At 40.1% G+C, this 19,482-nt stretch overlaps 2 protein-coding genes across 8 annotated transcripts in view; both read right to left on the reverse strand.

Annotated features, from left to right (window-relative positions):
- Window positions 1–11,266, reverse strand: part of slc23a2 (solute carrier family 23 member 2) — a 94,559-nt gene extending 83,293 nt beyond the window's left edge. For 4 of the 5 annotated variants that reach the window (XM_057831346.1, XM_057831345.1, XM_057831343.1 and 1 more), the window contains exon 1: window positions 10,992–11,266. Coding sequence is in view for 1 of the 5 variants with exons in the window: in XM_057831344.1 (XP_057687327.1) it covers window positions 6–21 (16 nt within the window). In the remaining 4 variants the exon portion in view is untranslated. Of the gene's footprint in view, window positions 1–5; window positions 2,305–10,991 lie in introns of those variants that run through there. The other variant, XM_057831344.1, reaches the window with a different exon arrangement.
- A 1,943-nt stretch (window positions 11,267–13,209) lies between these two features.
- The window catches only part of LOC130913368 (calsenilin), an 86,242-nt gene continuing 79,969 nt past the window's right edge, over window positions 13,210–19,482 (reverse strand). For all 3 annotated transcript variants that reach the window (XM_057831938.1, XM_057831942.1, XM_057831941.1), the window contains 4 exons: window positions 19,239–19,417; window positions 18,282–18,386; window positions 18,148–18,210; window positions 13,210–14,142 (listed from right to left, as the gene is read on the reverse strand). In XM_057831938.1, the coding sequence (XP_057687921.1) occupies window positions 14,095–14,142; window positions 18,148–18,210; window positions 18,282–18,386; window positions 19,239–19,417 (395 nt within the window). In that variant the 3' untranslated portion in view covers window positions 13,210–14,094. The remainder of the gene's footprint in view (window positions 14,143–18,147; window positions 18,211–18,281; window positions 18,387–19,238; window positions 19,418–19,482) is intronic.

A 19,482-nucleotide genomic window follows, 5' to 3' on the forward strand; every position in this document is an offset into this window, starting at 1 on the left:
CACACCTCTAGTAAGAAGCATCTTAAGGTCCTGGAGTGGCCTAGTCAGTCACCAGATCTGAACCCGATAGAAAGTCTATGGAGAGGGCTGAAAGTCCGTGTTGCCCGGCAGCAGCCCCGAAACCTGAAGGCTCTGGAGAAGATCTGCATGGAGGAGTGGGCCAAAATCCCTGCTGCAGTGTGTGCAAACCTTGTCAAGGACTACAGGAAACGTTTGGTATCTGTAATAGCAAACAAAGGTTTCTGTACCAAATATTAAGTTCGATTTTTGTGATGTATGAAATACTTATTTCATGCAATTAAATGCAAATTTATTATTTAAAAATCATACAACGTGATTTTCTGTTTTTTTGTATTAGATTCCGTCCCTCACAGTTGAAGAGAACTTATGATACAAATTACAGACCAATACATGCTTTGCAAGTGGGAAAACCAGCAAAATCGGCAGTGTATGAAATACTTGTTCTCCCCACTGTACATCATAATTCGGTGAACGGTGCAGGATTTACAATATGTACGTATATTCGGTAATTTCCCGGGTACAATCCAAAAAAATCTTCCCAATCCGATGGGTGGGTGTACAGTACGTAGCATAATAAACAAAAACTACAGCTATGATTGCATATTGTGCACGAAGCTGACAGGTAAAAGAAGCACAAACAGGAATCCCTTCATGGGCTTTCTATGCAAATTAAGATTCCATTTTAAAAAATATTATGTACCCCTTAAATTCATGTTTATATTTTCACACTTGCAACGTAGAACTGGATGTTCTGGAATGTTTTTATTAGCAAAAGGCATGCCCACTTTGAGTAACAGTAATACAGCATCACATCTTTAAAAGTTTCTCTAGTTTTTTTTTAATGATCCTGTGATTATTTATTTGGTTCCAAGCATGCCTGAAAGCAACTTTTACCTTTTCTATTTGACTACTCATTTAATCCTCCCTTTGTAATTACATGTTTCATTAAATATTAGTAAAATCCAGGCCTTAGGGGAACTAAAAGACATTTTTACATTGCTATTGAGGAGATGGAAGACCAAGCCAACATTTCCAAGGATGATTTCTTATCCTAGTACAGCCATGGCATTGGGTCACTGTCATGGCTAAAGATAGAATTTCTCTTCATCTTTCTAACAGACGCCTGAAGGTTTTGTGCGAACACTGCGAGTTTGAACAATTCATAATTCCCTTCAATTTAAGGCCGACTTTATAGCCGAAGTGACAAAAGCTCCAAACGTGATACTGCCACCACTAAGCTTCATTGTCGTAGGTATGTATGGTGTTCTTTCGATAGTGCAGTGGCCAGTTGGGACGACCATGATGCGGTTGGGAGTGCGAGTTGTCCTGCGATCAAAGGGTCAGAGGTCATGATGTCCCCATCCGATACTCCGTATTGGTATCTGTGCACGATACAGCTATTTTTGGAGTATCGGACTGTATCGAATTTGGTCACAAGATCTGATCCGAACCAATAGTTGCGAACGTTTTCAGTGCTATAGTGCTTTTTGGCTGCTGTAAATTAAACCACTAGGCAAACATGTCCGCTGAGTCTGACTACTTCTCTTCAGAAACTAGTGATAGTAACAGATCATTGTGTAACATTTGTAAACAGACCATTTCTTGAGGAGGTAGCAGCAGGGCCCACTCAAATACTGTACAAAATGTGATTTGCCATTTACAGGTTACATTATTTTTGGGATTGTTTTGAGAGGTTTAAAAATACGGTTATCGGATTGGATCGTATGAGCAAAACATACCTTGAAAAAACAAATCGGATTGATTGGAAATCAAAAAATCAGCATCTGATCGATCCCCAGTAAGTGGTTTCATTCCTGACTATGACTGCCCGCTGTTGAAGTGTCCTTACCAATAATAAATGAATGCTTCTTATTTTTAATAGTGATGCACAATAATACATTTTTCAACCGATACCGATAACCGATAATTTCCTCCTCATTCCAACCGATAACCGATAATGTCAAGTCGATAATTCTATTAAAGATTTATGTAAAATTTTAAAGTATACAAAAAATAAAATATTACTGTGCAAAAATATAATTTATTGCTCTTCTTTTTCAACATAAAATATGAACAAGTAGTCAGTTCCAACATCTAAATAATGACAGATTGTCTGACATTGTGTAATGGTAAACTTTTGGCAACAATTACTTACAGAGCAAATACCTAAGTTGCACAAAAATGCCTTTAAAAGTAAGCCATTCCTAACATATATAACATTACTACACTGCAAAACGCTCCTCCTTAAAACTAGTCAGTTTTAAGTGTAAATCTATTGGAAATAAGTGAAATTATCTGCCAGCGCTTCAAGTGTATTTCTCTCAGATTTCTTGGAAGAAAAATAGCTAGCTGAAAATAATGTTAACAGCCTTATTTTGAGCAATAAATTATTATACTTAATCCTAAAAAAAAATTTTTTTAATTAAATTTTTTTTTTTTTAAAAAAGCTTGGAAGAAGGAAAGATTTTGAATAATATTTGTGGCTACAGAATATTATTGTTATTTCATTACAACAGGAATGTGCATAGTTAAATTGATAAGTGTTAATAAGTGCCAATAAGTTTTGATTATCTACTGTGACTGTAATTGAGCAGAATAATAAGTTAAATAATTTGAAAAGTGATTGCTAATGTTATATGCTTTGTTGCACACTGTGAAAATGATTAACTCAAAAGAGACGTCATGTACCCATTCTGCAGCGCTTTGTTTACATTTGCGGCACTCATGACATTTGCTTTACAGCAGCTAAACCGATACACGGCAGTACTATTTGGACGGAGATGGAGCTCGCATCCCCGTGCATGTTGTTTTGTGCCTGAGTTTTGTTAAGCCGAAAATAAAGGCAGCGTTACAAAGTCATCTGATCGCTCGTCATTTTACATACTGAATGCATTATTGACTGGCTGACTTCATTTTCTGCACAGTTAAATTATCATCTAACCACTGTGCCGTCATGATAAGCTTGCTTACTGGACATCACTTGTCCAAATGTCTGTGGTGAAAATGATGTGATTGGCATGTTTTTCATGAAGAATGGTGGTCGTATAAACTGCAATATTTTTTTATCCAGGGCTTTGACTCTCGGGTTATTTCGGTTAAAAAATATTGTGACTTGTTTCGGCGGCGGCAGCTACGTTCGTACCGGATAATCCGCCCGCCCCGGCCGGTTCGCCGCGGCGTATTCCGGACCTGGCTCTGCTCCGGACGGAGGCGCACGCCTCGCGTCCCGCATGCCGTGGGGGAACGCTCGAGAAACCGGGGTGTTCGCCGGCGGTCCCGCCGCCGGGGAACCAGGCTATGACGAGGCAGCCTGCCGGACCGGCCAGAGCGGCGGGCTCCGTCGGAAAACGGCTACTTGCCGATTATCGGTCTCCAGTCGTGCCGGTGTTTAGCCTTAGATGCGAGTTTACCACCTGCCTTGGGCTGCATTCCCAAACAACCCGACTCTGTATCGTCACAAGCCCCGTAGTTTAACTTAGTTTGTGTTTACAATAGCTTTAGCATTCCCGCTAGCAGCAGCCTTGAATTCGTTCCAAAAATAAAATTAAATGGCTGCTGGGTTAGTGGTGTTGAATGAGGACGCTTTCTTTCTGCCTCGTGGAACTTTTGCGGTGCATGTTTCGCAGATGGTGAGAGCGTCGTTTTTTTAAGTAACAGCCGCCATAATATACAACTGCTTCTTGTCGTGTAACTCCGCCTCCTCAACCCCTCCTCCCTAAGGGGCTTCAGAGAGGGGAGGGGTTGAGGAGGCAGCGTGCTGAATTCCTCGGTTGCGCACATTTGGAGGCTAAATCAAGTATATAATTATCGGATTGCATTATCGGTTGAATTTTTTTTTATCATCTGGATTATCTGTGTGACGTCATAATTGCCATTATCGGCCGATAATTATCTGTGACAGATATTATCGTGTATCTTTAATTTTTAATGTGACTTCTGGTGCTGCATGTTGTTGCTGAAGGCTTTGTAGTCTGGTTGATATTAGTGGTATGACAATATATCAAAATGGTGATGTATAGCGATACTTTATATCCCAAAAGGTCATCAATATACTCCTGCCAAGAATCGATTTATCGTTTTAAAAAGGTGTTACTGCGCGAGAAAAAAACGTATACTTTAATAGTGTCTATGTTAGCTCATTGGCTGCCATTGACTGTGCTAGTTGTCCAGCTATCCATTTTGACTTCCATTTTGAATATTATAATTATAATTATAATTATTTCCAAATCGTCATTCAGTGACTTGAGCTTGTTCAACCACGTGTCTGAGGCCTTCAGGTCAGCAACGTCCATCTCAAAATCTCTCGAACCTCTTGTAATTGGCTTTGTCCGCAGAACACTCACTGAAAGAGTGATGAACTTGAAAAGACAAGTGCGCTCACGAGTTTCTCTCAAGTGTGCTTTGAATGACTGTAGAACAAGGGTGCGCATTACCTCGATCACAATGCTAGTGTAGTAAATTGTGACATCAAAAAAAATATATATATATATTTTTTAAATTAATTAATTATGTTGTGGTAACGCAACAACACCCCTGCTGTTAAGGTAGATCGCAGGAGCTTGTCTCCTTGAAAAGTAGCTCTCGGAACAAATGAACAATGAGCACCACTGCTGTAGAAGATTAGGTGTGACGCCAACTAGCTGCTAGCCGTTTCAATTTACAGTATATCCCAAAAGACCCGTTTGAAGACGACAAAAAGTGCTGTTTATCTGATGTGTCAAAACCAGTGTGCTTGATGAGGACTTTGTTACAGCCTCATTTATTAACCGGCAATTATAAAACAGTAAAAAAAAAAAAAAAAAAAAAAAAGAAATAGGACAAGGGGTCACCCGGTTTGTGCAGCAGTGAGATCATTCACTACTTTTACATTACACATTAATCAGTTTACGCCATTGCCTGCAACCCCCTCCCTCTTCCCATGATGACTTATATATCTACACAAGTCTATGAAATGACAAATGCCTGAAACCAAATGCAATTTTACCATCGCCCTCTTGCCCTGTTTCAAGCCTGTAAACTCTTGTAGTACACCTGAGCGTCTGTGAACCGTTGAAGCATCTGCGGTGTAGAGCTGCACTGTGCCACATGCCAAAGTGTGTCCCTGTCACATTGGCGCTGTGACCCGTCATTTATTCTAATGTTTGTCAACATGATTTACGCAAGTCTGTTGTAAAAGTAATATCGTCTTTCATTCAGAATTCTGGTTTTCTGCATTTCAAAGTATTAAATGTAAAATTCAAATCACAATATTTTGATCAAGTCCTGCTGCTGGTCGGGTTGTGTTTTCGTTGCAGTATGGCGGTGGGCGGAGTTCACTGTGTCCCATCTTGTCAGCAATATATTTAAACACAGGCGATTCAAGAGAAAGGTGCCGAGACATTAGTTTGCTGGTCGCTAGGGATGCAACGATACAGTTAAGTCACGGTTCGGTACAATTTTCGATACGAGGGACACGATTTTCGATTCGATTCAATGCATTTAATGCACTGAAACACTGAATACAAGTGGGGGGTTTTTTTCATTTTTTATTTTGCCAAAAAAGCAAAAATAACAATGCCATAATATGAATATGCATTTTAGTGCATAATATTTATGTGCTTATTTCTTACTGATCTGAAGAAATTTTGTATAAAAGTGCTGAGAACAATCTTACTGTTTGTAAAGTGAGGAGGGGACACTGTTGATTGCTACATGCTACATACACTCTCTTAGCAGCTAGGTTTACCACATGGGCAAAACATCATATTTGTGGTCCGAGTCAATTTGTGTCACGTCCTGAATTAACAATATTTGCAGCATTATCTACAGTCACTGGTATGGATTGATTTGGCCTGCTTCCATTCATTCAGTCATGGCGGTTTTAAATTCATCAACTTTCATAAACAGGACGAGTTTGAAGTACAGCGCTCTTAATTTGCCACTCATTGTTCATCATGTAATATAACCTTACTGTGTGGTAGTAACCTTACTGTGCGGCAGCTCTCAGTGTCCCGGGTTGTCCAGCTGTCTGTTGTCAAAGCTAAGCTAGGTTGTTCGTAGCAGCCAAGTCAGTAACAATGTTTTGGCGGACTTCGTTGCAAATATCCAGAAAGACAGTCTTTGTGAAATACCGTATTGGCGCGAATATAAGACGGCCCTGATTATAAGACGACCCCCTCTTTTTCAAGACTCAAGTTTGGGGGAAAAAAAAAAAAACACTTTTTGAACACCAGATTTTTGTACAGAAAATAATTACAGTACATCTGAAACAAATTATTATAACAATATATTTGAGAGAAAAAGCATGTTATTTGGCCTCATTCAAATCTTAATATGTGAACATTTAAATATGTAAGCTAAAGTGCAATCACATACAATGAATGGCTTCTGGTTTTTGAAATGTAAATAAAACAATCTATTGTGATAAAACAACAAAATTGCAATAACTGCATTAACCATCAAAGTGAAGTCTAACTGTAACTGTAGTCTTGAAACATATCTGAATAAGGAAAAACATTGCAATAAAATAATGCAAACTGGTTAAACTTGAGAGTAGCTGAGATCTGTCATGACAGAACATCGCTTCAATGATATCTGGCGCCATCTAGCGTCGCAAATGGGTATAACGTCTAGACCGCGAATATAAGACAACCCCCAATTTTTCAGTCTTATTACAATGCAAAAAAACACCGTCTTATATTCGGACCAATACGGTATGTACGAGAGGGGATAGCATATCGTGGCTCAACATCATTTTCAACCGCAGAATAAGGCTGCAAAGGTTTGGCAACTAATGTTCCAAGAGCACGTGTGATTTTCTTATGTTACTGGAGTGTAGTTCATTTGAAAGGCGTCCGCTATGCTGCTCTGAGACTTTGGTCGCGTCACCAGCTTGTCCTCTGCCCTGCTTTTCTGGGTGATGGCGGCGGAGATGAGTGGTCATAAAGGTTGTGTTACCCGGGATGTACGGTACTGTTGTGAGGCAACAGTTTTTGTTTTAATCACCATTTTCTTCCCCTTATCATTGTAATGAACAGCAAACCCAAAATGCTGCCACACAGCGGATCTGTACGACGTTGAAGACGCGTCCTCAATCTTTTGTCCTTTCTCGCTAGCCATGAGCCTCATGTCTGTCACACAAAAAAAGCAGCGTGGTTGACTCCACCCTCGAGTTAGTTTGGGGGAGAAGGGCTGCTTGCTGGGAGGAACTTCTCTGAGCTTTTTTTCAAGATAGGGTGCTGAGCTTTGGCTGCGACACGGACATTATAGCGAGCGCACACAAGAAAACGTTCGGAAAATACATTTTGGGAGCTTTCATTTGGGTGGAATGTTTTTGCGTATTGAATCGAAGAGGGCGTATCGAACGGTTAAATAAAAATCGTGTATTGCTGCATCCCTACTGGTCGCCATTTGACAATTTGTATTCTTGTGTCCTTTGCTACACTTCGCTAAATGCGCCCTTGCGTTGTTTCCGTTTCTTGTTGCAGCTCACGTTTTGAATCCTCTACCTTGTTCAGGTATTAAGTGTTTTGTTTGTTTTCAACCTTCTCTTGTGGTACTCGGTCCATCGTCTCCGTTTACCCTCGGTTTGTGTTTTGATCCCTGCCGACCTTTTGTCAGAGGCCATTTTTGTTTAACCCTTTTTTGGTTCTTTGTGTTTAATAAATCCTTGAACCTTCCTTGGTTGTATTGTCTGCTTGGGGTCCAACCTTTCTTCCACATTTGCGGACCGTAACATATTTGACAGGATTTTTTTTTTTTGGGGGGGGGGTCAAAATCGTGCAGCCCTATTGTGTACATACTCATACGTGGAGCAATTTTTATGTCCATACACAACTAACGTGGCGAGCGGTGCGTTGGTCGCGCCACTCGTTTTAGGTCACTATCTGACAGAATAATGAAGTTTAGGGAGGTTAAAGGACAGGGAACTACACGTTATTGGAAAAAAAATCATTAAAGGTGGGAACCTCTGGGTATCTTAAATTACAATACAATTTGCGGTTTAAGGCTCACGATAACGAATACCTCATGATTGGCTATCAAGGGCCGACCGGCATACAGGGATACCAGGTAGCTGGTGGGCCGGTGTGGGGACGTAAAATAAGTATGGTTTGGCATCACTACATGTGAGCAAACTACAACCCTACATTTTAATTCCCGTGGTCAAATGAGCGGACCCTAAAATTAGCCCACCCATAAGATCTAAGCATTATGGCAAATGCATTCCAACCGAGCGACAAGATAGTTGACTTCCGTGTGCTTGCGTTGTTCCCACCTCTTACAACACTTTTACTCTCAACACTCTAAAATATATAACACCACCATTGTCATAATTTAAAAATGGAATAAAATCGCCTGATCTTAAAACCACTCCATCTACATGTGCCTTATGCGATTCCCCTGAGCAACAGGTCGTTTTAGTAGATGGTAGGTTACAGTTCTCATTTTTGTGCCACGGAAAAGCCACAAATCTGAAGTACCGGCCAAGGTTGGTGTATATTAGTAGTGGACCTCTCTGACTACCCTCATACTCAATACTATGCATTTTTACTGTAGCAATATTTGGAAAAATGAATTAAAAGTCCTACATGTGAACTTTAATCAGGTTACAGTTCTTAATTTTGTGGTACGATAAATCCACAATAATTCTGGCCAAGGTTGGTGAATATTAGTAGAAGACCTCTCTGCCTACTCACGAACTCAAAACTATGAATTGTTACTGTGCTAATATTTAGAACATTTGACTTAAAAGTCCTCTATTTGTACTGTGATCAGGTTACAGTTCCCTAATGGTTTATTCATGTTGTAGCTTATTGTATCAATGACCTGTTTGCATTAAAATCACTACATGCTTTAAAAACACTACACAGTTTTAATTATTTTACTCTAGGCTAATTAAGGGCTCGGGTTATTGTTTAATATATGGTTATTGTCCAAAACAACATATTGTAAAATGCTTTTTAAAATGCGTTTTTTTCATCAAGGTACAGGTACTTTGTATCCCCCCAGCGCCCCCACCCCCCCGTCCGCCAGATGGAAGATATCATCTCCATTATTTCTACCATTTTATTTCACTGATTAGTCGACCACCAAAAATAATCATTTGTGACAACCCTAGCCATTCTTGGCTTAAATAATATTTTTTTTTAAAAGAGATGGAAAAATATGGCCAATAAAGTGTTGCTAGTGAGCATGTGTTAAAGTTATGAATCAAGAAAATTCTTCATCAGAATGGTTAATGTGGCCCTAAAGTTTTAAAGTACGTCCTGTTTCCAAAAACAAGAAAAACATTCAATTGAAGCCAACAAACTCACACGTTGCGTCAAGGCTGGAAGTCAGCCTTGTCTTCTAAGCATCCGGAGGCGACACACAGTCGAAAAAAAGTTTTGTTTTTTGTTTTTTTTAAAGTCGGCTGAGGACAAGACGAAGACCCCGACTTTGTCGGCGCGCAAGCAAAGAGAAGTACCTCTTTGCCGGCTGGAAGGCGAACTGGTTCTCTTGTATTAGATGAACATTTAACTGCAGATAAAGACAGCAGGATGAATTCTGGAAGGTTTTGGGCAATTATCTGCTCATATTCAGCATCATTGTCAGATCTCATTGGACAGGGCACAACTAGAGATGTCCCCGATCTGATCACATTATCAGAAATCAGGCTTGATCACGTGACTTTTTAAACCGGAATCCAGGATTTTATCACCAGGACAACCATACGCACAACAGTGCACATAGTACTAACCATATGAAGACTACCACAACACCACAAAAACTGCCAGGGATATCAGATGACCAGACCAGTCCTGCCCAAAGTGCACATCGTAATAACAACGAATACTTTAGCTTAGTTTTGGGATGGTTTTGCCAGGGTCCAGAACATCATCATCTAAAGCAGTGGTTATTAGCCTGGGTTTGATCAAACCCCAGGAAAAGGTGAAGGTTAAGACAAGACACACAGGACCCTATTTTCATACGTTGACTAAATCTAGGGAGAGTGGCATTTCAGACCAGGTTTTGCTCCCAATATACAGGCTTTATTCCATTTCTTTCAACAGCTGGTCCACTATCTGATAGTAGGAGGAACTTGTTTGCTCAGTGGAAGGTTGCTTTACACTGGGTATGAGGAAGTGCAACAGACCTACAGCCAGCATAGACTCAAATTTTGACCTATTTAAACTAATGCTTTCAAAATGTGAAGAACTCTGAACAGGAATTCACGTCAATATTAAATTGCTTGCTTAGATATATCAATTTGAAGGAAAGTAGCTTTATCATCCAATTCCAAAGTGTTCGGTGAATGCACATGTAGAACTCGTGGGGTTCGGTACCTTTAGCAAGGTTAAGAACCACTGGTCTAAAGTGAACATGTTGAAAAAAAAAAGTCTGATCTAGGCCTTATTGTATTTATTTATTCTTTTTTTTTTTTTTTAAACAAAGGCCTTCCTTGTATTTAGCAGGGGTGTGTCTACTTTTATACGAACTGTACCACTTAATCAGGCGCGCGCACACACATATAAATAAATAAATAAATAATATATAACATCTGCTGTTTCTAGGACAACCTCATCACCAGAAGCAAATAAGATGCAATGACACTTACAGTGTCATAGTAAGTGTATGACAGTTGTACATGTAACAACGGCAGATCATTCAACTGATGCTTGGTCCTGATGCACAAATTAGAGGGAAAGGAAGGTGGGGGGTGTAGTTTTGACGTCAGCAATCTCATAAATTAGGAAATACAGCGAATTCTAGTCTCTCTGTGTAATGTTAAGGTAAAGAATATGTGTCGGGTTTGAGTAGGTCGAGGATGACAGATTGGGCCTATCACTGTCACACTGCATCACCCACGGTCACGTCGACCCACGGATACCAACCCGGAGTGTATATTTTTAGAGCCTCGGGCAACCCACGTTGGCTTGTTTCTAACCATCCTCGTTCCTCTAGTGTAGTTGTGATGTAAGAGAAATGGGATTGTACGCATGTTCACTCACCTGCTTGAAGAAAGAGAAGACGAAGCCCACTTCCCTGCCCGGCCGTGTCCGCTGACTCGCTGCTCTTGCGGCGCAGAAAAAGCGGCTTGAGTGGAGGCGAGTCCGCTGAAGGCGGCAGAAGGGCTTACGCTGGAAGCCGGAGGGAGGCTCACACGCGGAGGACAACGGGGGTGTTTTCGAACCCGTTCGAGATAGAAGGAACTTGCTTCTCCTCTCTTCGACAGAACCGCTGCCCGCGCCGCGGAGGGATTTGTGTCTTTCATATAACCACGGGGTTGAGCCAGGCTTTGCGCCTGCGCAAACGGTCGTGACGTCAAGCACCTGCCTCTCGCAGTTTCTCGGCCAATCAGAGACGGCGCGCTCATGACGCAACACCTTCGTCTACACGGGGTGGTTGTGATGTGCAATTTATTACGACTGCTTTCTCTGCATGCAAACACATAATTTACGATACAGTACCGTCGTGATGCACTGGCATTTTTTTGTTTACCCGTGCATTTTATGGATGGGAAAGCAATAGATTTTAAGGCAGTAACTGCACTGCCATCTAGCTTCGACGGATTGTACTTTTCAATACGTTGCATAAAATAGCGGCGAGGCATTTTTTTTTTTAAACTCTTGGGAAATAAATTATTATGGAATGCCCATGCCGAACATTTTAATGAACAGATGATTTTAATGAACAGATGATTAGATAGATAGATAGATAGATAGATAGATAGATAGATAGATAGATAGATAGATAGATAGATAGATAGATAGATAGATAGATAGATAGAGAGAGAGATAGATAGAGAGAGAGAGAGAGATAGATAGAGAGAGAGAGAGAGAGAGAGAGAGAGAGAGAGAGAGAGAGAGAGAGAGAGAAAGAGAGTGAGAGAGAGAGAGAGAGAGAAAGACAGAGAGAGAGAGAGAGATAGCTTGCATACACATCAATACAGTATGTTTAGTGAAGCGAAAACGTCTTGTGTTCTCATTCTTGAGAATTGCATCTCTTTTTCTCTGTCCAAATAATACACTTGGGTACAATCATCCCAATTAAGAAGATACAGTATTTTCGGGCACTGTAAACCTGTTTTTGGCCTGTATTTAACCTTTACTCATCAAGTGCAAGGATACAACGTTAGGTATTATGTAATTACACCATACTGTACAGTTTTAGTGGGTCTATATTCTGTATTTGTTAAAGATCATGTTTTTCATTTTACTCAGAAACAAAAAATACACTTATTTTGCTTTAATGGACATAAAAAAATTGTATAATTTTTTTTCTGAAAATTGCTTTTTTTTTCTCATGGCATTTGAGGATATCTCTCGACACCCAGTCTGGCAATCACTGCTGTACTGTATATTATGTAATGTGTTAACAGAGTACTGTAGTCCTGTTGCAAGCTTATGCTAAATGATTAACAATCTGCATAATATTATTGTGTCATTCTATTAGATTTAAATATTTTTTTAAATGTTGAAGGCTCTGACACAGTATAAGCAGGCATAAGTGTTCGTAAAATACAATACAATTGACATGGCATCATTATTTAGATTAATCTTCCTCATCTACATGGTTCATTTGGTGCCTCATGTAACCAAACATCAAGCTGACATTTCAGCCACATTAAAGTTGTTGGTTTGTTTGTTCTGCAGTTTTGTGTTGCTTTGTTTTTTAATCAAAATACAACATGGCAGGCTCAAACAGATTCCAAACCAATGAACCCAGACAAATTTATCCTGAATATGCAGAGGTGGGTAGAGTAGCCAAGTAGCGTTACTTGTAATATTTCTCAAGTACAAGGGAAAAAAAGTATTCGGTGAAAAGAATACTCAAGTGATGAGTCACGTAATCATCATTGTAATGTTTCGTTGGTGAAACTGTTAGAGCCACACTAGGCATCTATGGCAAAAAAGGCCAAATCTAGGTAGAATAAAGAGGAAAAATATGACGACTGTAGAGTAGCCCAAAGTAGCGGAATAGTAGTGTTTCTTCTTCATAAATCTACTCAAGCAAAAGGTATGGCTTGGTAAAACTACTTAGAAGTAAATTTTTCTCTAAAATAAAGAGAAAATGTAACACATTACTACCCACCTCCATGTATATGTGATCAACAGCTGTTGGATGATCTTTTCACTTTTACTGTGTTAAATTAACTAATGGCTCATTATCGCTAAAAAAAAACCTGGAGGGAAAATGTCCTGGAAAATTGACAGTGAGGAGGCGAGGTCACAGCAGTCAACTGCATCTTTATTCACCCACTTCACAAAGGTCTGACTGTACTGTACATTAAACTGTGGCACTTCGAGTCCGCATGCGAGTAGATACTGAAGAACTAACATAAAGCCTTCATTCAGCATATAAACCCCACATTTACCAACCTCATTGTTCACAGTACTGCAGATAGACTCTCCCTATTTAACAATTTTCAATGTCATCTCCCTAAAATACAAAAGGACACAACAGCAATCTGCTTTCTTTGGGTATGTGTCACTAAAAATTTTCATCTAGAAGTGACTTCAAAGAAATATCTATACAGATCATTTTATTTGCAAAAGTAGCACAGCTTTTCTTTATGTACAAACTTTCCCTTCAGCTGTGCGTCATGTGCAGACATTGACACGGCTATGTTTTCTCAGGCGAACAAACATGAAATCATAGTGCAAGCTAATTCCACATTACGAACATGCTTCTATTTGCATTTTTAGTTTCCATTTCCTGACTAGAAGCCAATGAGCTCAGCCTGGCCGACTTTGTGCAGTGCACGCGTGTGGTTGAAAGGGAACTTGAATCTCATCTTCTCTTCTCGTTTGGCAGTGATCTATTCATTCAATTTAGTGACATAAGTCCTTCTGTGGCTTTATTCAAGACACACAAAAGAGCTGTCCGCTCTCAACAGGAAGCTCATTTTATGTCCACCTTGCTTTTACTGTGAGTGGCCAAGATATATTACAACTAAAATAAAAGTGGCAAGAAAAAAAAAGATCCTCTTTTTGTCTTCATACTACTTGCATTAACTGCCAAGATATCATCTATTTGGTTGAAATACGAAGGGTGTGCTGTGTTTGTGTGTTCCATAGGAAAAATACTTTCTCAATAGAGCATTTTGATACATTAGATTACATTCTCAAACAGCTGCATGGAGTTCATGATGTTTTCATCCTGTACATGAAAGAAGAAAAAGATTTATGAGATTTTGCACTTTGAAATAACTAAATGATACAAAAGATTTTATGGGCACTTTCACATGAGACCAAGAGGACCAAGGTCCGGTTGGAGAGCTACCTGACGCTCATAATGTAGCATAAGCGCACTCTGCTCAGCTTGCATTCACAACCGAAGCAGGGTGCGCTTAAAGCAGACCCGAGACCCAAGGTTTTTGATTGGACCAGAGTTCGTTTGGTCCGAACTACAACCCCTAGCAAAAAGTATGGAATCACCAGTCTCGGACGAGCACTCACTCAGACATTTTATCATGTATAACAAACTCAGATAAAAAGCTTGAAAAAATAATGAATTGGTTGCAAATTAGTTGCAGGCCATGACATTGACTGGGTGAGTCTTTCTCCAAGGAATGCTTAAACAGTTTTAGCTCTGTGGCATGATGCTTTGTCCTCTTGGAAAATGACATATTTTCGACTGAAGGGATAAGAAAGCTGTCTAAAATGTCAATGTAAACTTGTGCATTTATTGAAGATTTAACCACAGCCTTCCCCCCAGTGCCTTTGCCTGAAAAGCAGCCCCATATCATCAAGGACTTAGGGAATTTTGATGTTTTATTCAGGCAGTCATCTTTGTAAATCTCACTGGAACAGCATCAAACCAAAGTTCCAGCATCATCACCTTGTCAAGAGTCAGGAATCCGCATTGGACAATATTTTTTATTCATTTCTTTTAGTGGCCGTTTAGATGGTGGCTCTCCGAGAATATGAAAAATTTCAAATTGGCATTTGCATTTGCGTCTCCATTTGAACAATGTCGCAATTCCACATGAAAACGATGTAGTATTCATGCCAGGCCCTAGGGGGCAGTGCAGATTTACAGGGCGACAGAGAATGATGCACTTTGACCCCACCAAGCTTCCTCAGCCCGGAAAAAAATATGCCCGCCCACTCGAAGCAAAGTCATTTTTCTTTTGTTCAAAAAGGCACAAAAATTGAAACATTCAACATATTTAATTTTAAAAATATTATTAAAACAGGAAATTAAAGCCGACATTCAATATTTGCTGTTTTTAATGTTTAGTAGCATCGCTGCGAACGCCCAATGTGACGTGTACGAGTGCTGACGTTAACGGCGCGGTCTGGCGCCCCAGGAGCCTTTGATATGCATGCCGAGGAAGCCCCCCTCAACCCCCCGCAATCGGATTCTTCCACTTTGGAGGCATGATTCAGAATTTTTCATCTTCACCTTCCGTCTTCGCCGACACCATATGCGCGCGAGGCGAGTCCGCTACTCAGTCATTGCGTCTTTATGTTGCAGAATCGCCATGTAAACTGCCCCTTAGTGTTTCTGAATGCTAAAGAGTTGCACTTTTGAATCAATTCATTATTTTTTCAAGCTTTTTATATGAGTTTGTTCTACATGATAAAATGTCTGAGTGAGTGCTCGTCCGAGACTGGTGATTCCATACTTTTTGCTAGGGGTTGTAGAGTTCGAATTAGCGTTCACATTTACAAAACTAAGCGGACTATCTGAGAAAAAGAACTCTGGTCCATTTAAAAAGGACCAAACAGTGCTAGTGTGAAAGTGCCTTAAGATTGTCAGAGTGTCAAGAGCAAGTTGGCGAGAACAAAGGAGGGACACACGGAAGGCAAGACAGACGGGCGTTGGTGGTAGAATGGTTAAATAATGCGAACAAAACGAAGTACAAACAAAAGGCAGGGTCTAAAAATACTACGTTAAACCAAAAACCTGACTAAAAAAAACAACTTCCTCGGTACAAGGCAGTTAGGGGCCCAGGAACACATGTAAGATGGATGCTGACATTGACAATGACGCAACAAGGAGTGACTAAACAGGGGAGCTTAAATACACGGCTAAGGTGTAATGAGACAATGAGGAACTGGTGGGGGACACGAGAGGCAGCAGATTGGTTGTCACACAAGTAGTAGGAAAGGGCAGGTGAAATCAATGGGCGATCACGAGGACAAGACACACTAGTGCAGGGGTCTCCAAACCGGTCCTCAAGGCCCGCTCTAGGTCTTGGTTTTTGTCCCAACCCATCCAGCACAGACAGTTGAACCAATGAGGTTTTCTGCTAAAACAAGCAGCACCTGACTACACTCAACTGATTGCACTTGTAAAACACAAGATTGGTGAAAATGTGTTGGTTGGAATGAAATCCTTCACCCACAGCAGGCCATTGTGGAATTGTTTGGAGACCCCTGCACAAGGGCACAAACTTGACAGGCCCTAAGACGTTGTTTAGACTGGCAGCCAAAATCGATTTTTAGTTCATCCAGATTGAAACTGGATGGCTTTTGAAGTCTGAACAGTCCCAAACCACAGAAATCTCATTTTGGCAAGACAGATTGAAACCACATGTGGGAGGGCGTTTCATATCAGATACGAACAAATGTTTCTCAGTCTGAACAGCTCAGATGGGTTTTGACTCTCCGTGACGTCACTTATGCTGGATGACGCCTTCATTGCCACAGCAACCTGTCAGGTGTGTCAATAATGCCCAGTCTGAGCAGGCCCAGATTTGATTTGGACACTTGCAATAGATCAGGGGTGCCCAATCCCGGTCCTCGAGAGCCCCTATCCAGCTTGTTTTCCATGTCTCCCTCCTCTAACACACCTGAATCAACTAATCAGGATCGTTATCAGGCTGCTGCAAAGCTTGCTGATGAGCTGATCATTTGATTCTATTGTGATCATTCTTCACACTCTCACACTCTCTATAGCAGGGGTGCCCAATCCCGGTCCTCCAGAGCCCCTATCAAGCTTGTTTTCCATGTCTCCCTCCTCTCACACACCTGAATCAACTAATCAGGATCGTTATCAGGCTGCTGCAGAGCTTGCTGATGAGCTGATCATTTGATTCAGGTGTGTTAAAGGAGGGAGACACGGAAAACAAGCTGGATAGGGGCTCTGGAGGACCAGGATTGGGCACCGCTGCTATAGATATTGTGAAGAATTAGCCCTAAAAATCAGATTTCAGTTGGTATCCCATTAGGATCAAATATGCCTGCAGTCTGAACGCAGCCTAAGTCAAAACACTACAAAAATGGAAGAGACTTTGCACTTGGAAACAACTAAATGATACAATACTTTATGGATATAATATATGAGCCATTCCAGAAATGGAGGACATTTTACTTCCCACCGTTCAAATTTGAAAAATAATCCATACCAAACTTTAAAACACGCTCTTTCCAAGTAAATTTGCTTGTCCTGAGACCAGATCTAACCAAAAAAACAAACAAACAAACAAAACAAAAAAACCTCAGAGAAAAGAGTGCGGGAAAATATTTTTTAAAATAGAAAATAAGTCTGGAATAACCCCTAAAAATCTATTTTTCTGTTGCCTACCGCTCCATGAGCAAATTGCATCTCAAATAAAATAGTTCAAATGAAATAGAGTACCATATTGTCATTGCTGTCTCTTTTACCTTGCTTCAATAAACACAATATTTCAAATTTTAATTATTATTTGTTGAACATATCCTCACAACATGCACACAACCCTGTCACCATGACCTTTTTTATATGGCAGACGACAGCGTAGAATCACACTTTTTTTCCCCAAAAGAATGGCTTGAGCAAATTTATGTATTTGATTGAAAGTGTAACTCAACCTCATGGTTGTCCTGATTTTTTTTTTTTTTTAATTTTTAAATAATTACTCCAAACTTTCTGTAACTTTTTTTTCACCTCTCAAGAATTCCTGTAGTTTTAGCTACAGTATTTCATTTGAAATGTTTTCAGAGTGCCCAAACTTTTTCATAGTACTGTATGTAGGTGAAAACCAGGTAATTTTTTTTTTTTTTTTTTAAAGAATCTTGAAGCCAAAATTTACTTCCAATTCTGGAATGACCCATATGTATTATTGCGGTGAATAGAGAACTACATGCAACCAGTGTTGGATACCAATCCAAAATTTGGAATTTCAGTCAGGGGTACTTTAAAAAAAAAAAGAAAAAAAAAAATCAATTTTATTACCTTCTGGCAGGTCTCGATGAACTCTTCTATGGTCACAACACCATCTCGGTTTCTGTCCATTTTCTGTTGCACAGATTTTATGAAAATCACAATATTAAAAAAATGGAGATTTACATAAATTTGCATTTACAAACCTGGAAGAACTTGTCCACGTGCTCAGATGGAGCCTCGTCACGCACACATGGGTAAGTGTACCTTCCCATCATGTCGTAAATTGATTTCATTATTGCCAGCATCTCCTGTGCAAGACACACAGATGAAGATGAAATAAATTACAAACACTATACAAGAAAACAGGTTAATTTGCTGCCAGCGAATGGATTGGATGGCTACTAACGTCAATGAGTTAAAATCTATGACCATTTCTATTTGGCCTCCATTCGGTTAATGTCATTATTGTAGAATGAATAGCCCTTTTTGGACCTTTGTGAAATTGGCCCCCCATCAGACGCAAATATATAGAAAAAATATGTAAATCATTTGTGCTATGTTTGTGCCGGTTTGTGCTGTAAAAGTTCCATTTTTTACATATTTGCAAATCTCATATAGGTCAATCTGAGGTCAACATTATGATCTAAACCGGCTAAAAATTGTGTCAATCATTTGTGTTTCTTTTGTGCTGGTTTCTGCTGAAAAAAGATTTGTTTGTGTTCCAACGGTTTTGGGAGATATTCTGGTTTTAATTTGTCGTGATGATGTCGCGTAGCCCCCAATCTATGCCGGAATAGAAGGGCAATGGTTCCATTCGTTTGTGCTGCCAAGGTTTTGCAGTTATTACCATTTTTTTAGGTCATCCTGAGTTCACTCAGCTCCCTATCAACGGATTGAAATGAGCATTAGGCATCAGTAAAAAAAAGTTGTATTGTATGATATATAAAAATGTAGCAGCACAAAAAAAAAATGTTTTTACATCACAAACCAGCACAAATGAACGGCACCATTTTTGGCCAGTTTAGATCAAAACGGGGGCTGGTTGACCTCAGTTTGACATATAAAAGAATTGGAAATATCTCAAAAACGATAACAGCACAAACGATTGACATCATTTTTATAAAAATCCGCATCTCATGGGGGGAGGTGCTCCTTGGTACCTCTTTTGTGATGTAGCCATCTTTGTTGATGTCATAGAGGTTAAAGGCCCAGTTGAGCTTCTCTGTGACAGAGCCTCTGAGAAGCACAGACAGGCCAATGACAAAGTCCTCAAAGCGGATTGAGCCATTCCTGTCGATGTCGAAGGCGTTGAAGAGGAAGTGAGCATACGTGGTCGCGTCTGTGAAGGATGAAAGAGGTTTACGTGCTTTCACACATGTTACCATCGATACAAGCAGGAGTGAG

This window comes from Corythoichthys intestinalis, chromosome 3 (genome assembly GCF_030265065.1).
Source record: "Corythoichthys intestinalis isolate RoL2023-P3 chromosome 3, ASM3026506v1, whole genome shotgun sequence".
Classification (NCBI taxonomy): Eukaryota; Metazoa; Chordata; class Actinopteri; order Syngnathiformes; family Syngnathidae; genus Corythoichthys; species Corythoichthys intestinalis.